At 44.4% G+C, this 3,981-nt stretch overlaps 1 protein-coding gene across 1 annotated transcript; it reads left to right on the plus strand.

Moving 5' to 3' along the window:
* The first annotated feature begins 713 nt into the window (after positions 1-713).
* On the plus strand, positions 714-3,755 carry LOC109475083 (GTP-binding protein YPTM2-like). Its single transcript, XM_019775625.1, has 4 exons — positions 714-894; positions 2,194-2,368; positions 2,604-2,723; positions 3,226-3,755. Exons 1-4 carry the CDS (start codon positions 724-726, stop codon positions 3,390-3,392), a joined length of 633 nt encoding a protein of 210 aa, XP_019631184.1. The 5' UTR covers positions 714-723; the 3' UTR covers positions 3,393-3,755.
* The last annotated feature ends 226 nt before the right edge of the window (positions 3,756-3,981 follow it).

Genomic DNA, 3,981 nt, shown 5'->3' on the forward strand with positions numbered 1-3,981 from the left:
GTCCCATTTCCGGATTGGGCTCATTTGCATATCAATGGCGCCGCCAATAAAATGGCGGAAACGTCACCGTCGCCATGGAGACGGTTTACACTCATTATCATACCACCTGTTAACGTGCCTACATGGCTGCCCAGGTATGTTATCGCGATAACGGACCAGGAGATTACACAGAACAGCCAAACGAATCGAGTATTTTGTATGCATACAGGCACAACATCCATGACACGTGAAAAGCATGGGGAAATTCAGAGTTTTAATGTTGTAACGTTATGTTGATCAGCAATATCTAACAAAACTCATGATAAACTCTTTTACTTGTTTTGAAATGCATACAGAAAAGGCGATCGCATATATATCATACCCCACTGTAGCTACATCTATATTCTATACCTATTAGGCTAAGTGTACTCAGTACGGCAATACTAATAGATATCTCCTATCTTGATCGCACAATAGGAATACGACCCAATAGGGAAAAAACAACTGGGTGCAATTGCAAAGGAATTACATCCACTCGTGCATGAAATTTTAAAGAGTGTTCCTTTGTACATTTTGTTGCTTTCCTACTCTTCTTCATTCCTTTTCTTCTTCAAAAGCTGTCCAAAACATTGCCAGCGTCCGAAAGTGATTGCAGCAAGCGACCTCTAGCAGAAAAGGCCGAAACTGCAGGGTCCATCTGGCTATGACAAGTAGTACAACCTGTTGATGTTTAATTACGAAGTCATGGCGGCCAAAAAGCCAACCTTCAAGCTTGTCCTTCTCGGAGAGGTGGGCGTGGGGAAGACATCGCTGTTCTTGAGACTTAAAGACGGAACTTTTCTTGAAGATTCTCATGCGAGTATCGGCGTCGACTGCTGTGAAACCGCCGTCAGCGTAGAAGGCGAGGAAGTTCGGGTAAGAAAGACACCTTGGCGTATTGTACAGTGTATAATGTTGGTGTTAGTGTATAGTGCTAGTGCATTGTATTCCCTTTATTGGTTAGATACACGTCTCACACAACACAGTGTTCTGATATATCATATATCATACCAGTCACAAAACTGTGTCCATGCAGGCCACTTGCAGAAGCCATACAACTTGCTCAGTTCGGAGTTTGATCGTGAAGGCGTGACATCCACTCACTGTTGACATGTCAAAATCGATGGATAACATCCGTAACTTTATATCATTATGTTTGGTTATGGTTGAACATTAACAGGAGATAACACACACCAGGGAATTAAGGGTCAAAAACCTGCCCTGGGCGCTAGTTGTAGCCTACAACTGATTTTTTCTGAACATTGTGACCATGAAATAGCCTGTGTGTCAGCCTTGTTAGATCTTGTTAGCTTTCGTCCGCTCCCCAAGATCCGCTCCCCGCCAAGGGCGAAAGCTGACAAGGCTGACACTCAGGCTACCTCAAAAACGCTACTGCTCGTAACTCTATGCAGCTGGGTGCAGTTTGCCATTTCGTTGGCCAAATGTCTACATTATTATTTTGAAAGTACAGTGTGATATAATACAACAATGCTATAGTGTAATTACCCCGCAGACATTGCAAAGGGCGGGACCGAAACTGTTTCTGGGAACACCACCGTCAGTCTGACCTTTAACCGAGCAGGATTTTGAATGTGATTGAAGTCCGAAGGGCCTTTGTGTACGTGTGTAGTCTTTGTAGTCTTTTTTTTTGTTATTCCAACATTTATTACAAGACACGGCGACGGCCCACTCAAGTGTTTTTTCCAACTTATTTTTATGCCGCCACCAACGTAGCCAAACGAATAAACGGACCTCCTCATTTTCACCTGAGTGAAGTGAGGAACTTCGTCTAAATTGCCTTTCCCAAGGGCACAAGATCGGTAGCATGACAGGATTCGAACCCGGGACCTCTTGGTTCAGAGTCGAACGATATCGATCTGTCGTTACACCGCACGACCCTATTATAACGTCCCTTCCTCCTTAGCCAGGGGTGCATGCATGCCAGAGTATACAGTGCAATCTTACTAGTATACAGTGCAATTTCACTGAATACAGTGCAATCTTACTAGTAAACAGTGCAATTTTACGGAATACAGTACGGAATACAGTACAATTTTACTAGTAAAATTGCACTGTATGCTAGTATTGCACTGTATTCCGTAAAATTGCACTGTATACTAGTAAGATTGCACTGTATTCCGTAAAATTGCACTGCATACTCTGGCACCCCTGTAGCTGTGTGTGTGGGACACGGCCGGCGTGGAGCGGTTCCGGACGCTGACACAGGGCTACTACCGACACGCCGACGCCGTCCTGCTGGTGTACAGCCTGCCCGACTCAGCCACGCTCAGGATGCTGACGTCATGGGTGCGAGAGGTCAACGACCGCACGGTCATGTCCAACACTCCAGGTCTGGTGCACCGATCACTTTACTAGTATTATAATTGTAAAACTATCTTAATCTTGAATGTGTTGCAATAGTTTGATAATCTGTAACAGTTTTCTCATGCACCTATTCCACAGCACTAGTACGTGTCAAGACCCACCAAAAATTTATTAGACAAGCAAATGTTGGTTATTTCAAAATCTTTCCAGTTGTTTGAGTAACTATTATCTTGTGTATTGACTAATCTTTTATTTCGTAGTTCTGAAGATCATAGTAGGCAACAAGAGCGACCTGGAACACCGGACATCGGAACAGGCGGCCGCTGAACTGGCGGCGGCGTTCGGCTGTGAGCTGGTCTTACAGGTGTCCGCTAGAACAGGTGAGCAACAGCAAAATCAAGTACACATGTATTGCACACATTTCTAATGATATATGGACGCTAGAAATTCCACTTCTGATTGTAAAGGCACATTTTCATCCCACACTGTTTAGACTCTCTTGTCAGGTACCTTAGTCTGCTTAGTCTTAGTCTTACCTTAGTCTTGGTGTGCTTGTTACATAGCAGTAGTTTTTTTTTTATATTCCAACATGTAATCACAAGACGTGGTGACCGCACACTCAAGTTTTTTCAACTTATATTAATGCCGCCACCAACACGGGACAATACAATACTCATTTTCACTTGAGTATAGTGGGGAAAGTCGTGTAAAGTGCCTTTCCCAAGGGCACAAGATTTGTGGCATGTCAGGACTCGAACCCGGTACCTCTTGATTCCGAGTCGTGCACGCTGCCGTTGCGCCACACTAGCAGTAGTTGTACCCTGTACAATTGCGGTGTAATAAGCTTTATTACCATGTAAGTGAAGGGTGTTTGTACTACAGGTGAGGGGATGAAAGAGGCGCTTCAAGTGATCGCGGGAAAACTTCTGGCCAGGAGCAGGGAGCGGAAACGGTCTCACCTGACGTCACCGGCCTCTGATGACGTCAGTCCGCTGACGTTACACCGACGGGACACGACAGAGAGACGACAGACGTCACGCTGCTGCTGACGACAGAGAAACGACAGAGACACGACAGACGTCAAGATGCTGCTGGCGACAGAGAAATGACAGAGAGACGACAGAGAGACGACAGAGAGACGACAGACGTCACGGGACACGGGACATAGACGGGACACGACAGAGAGACGGCATACGTCACGATGCTGCAGACGACAGGGACACGACAGAGACACGACAGAGACACGACAGAGAGACGACAGAGTGATGACAGAGAGACGACATACGTCACGATGCTGCAGTCATGACAGTTGTGTTCTGTCTTTTCTTGGAACTTCTTGCCAGGAATAATTAAGACTTTGACAACAAGTTTATTTTGTAAACATGACATTATGTTTTTTTCGTTGGAGATACATGTATATCATCTCTAAGTACTTTTGTATCGACTTATGTTAGGTATAAACTTTTGTTATTTCTTGTTATAGATGGTTTTATTCGATTATCATGAAAGTCCATCTATGTTGGTAGTAATCATAGCAAAACGTTGAACTAAATTATTTCTATACACAATTGTACAGGGATCAAATTTTCAGCGATCACTGTTGCCTTCATCAGGATAATCAATGACAAATCACTTCAC

This window comes from Branchiostoma belcheri, unplaced genomic scaffold (genome assembly GCF_001625305.1).
Source record: "Branchiostoma belcheri isolate BF01 breed outbred unplaced genomic scaffold, Haploidv18h27 scaffold325, whole genome shotgun sequence".
Lineage (NCBI taxonomy): Eukaryota > Metazoa > Chordata > Leptocardii > Amphioxiformes > Branchiostomatidae > Branchiostoma > Branchiostoma belcheri.

What these genes read in the sequence shown, in the direction of transcription:
- LOC109475083 (XM_019775625.1), top strand. Translation starts at nt 724, where the DNA reads ATGGCGGCCAAAAAGCCAACCTTCAAGCTTGTCCTTCTCGGAGAGGTG. An exon ending in GGTCATGTCCAACACTCCAG is followed by an intron (nt 2,369 to 2,603) that starts GTCTGGTGCACC and finishes TTTATTTCGTAG; the next exon opens with TTCTGAAGATCATAGTAGGC. An exon ending in ACAGGTGTCCGCTAGAACAG is followed by an intron (nt 2,724 to 3,225) that starts GTGAGCAACAGC and finishes TTTGTACTACAG; the next exon opens with GTGAGGGGATGAAAGAGGCG.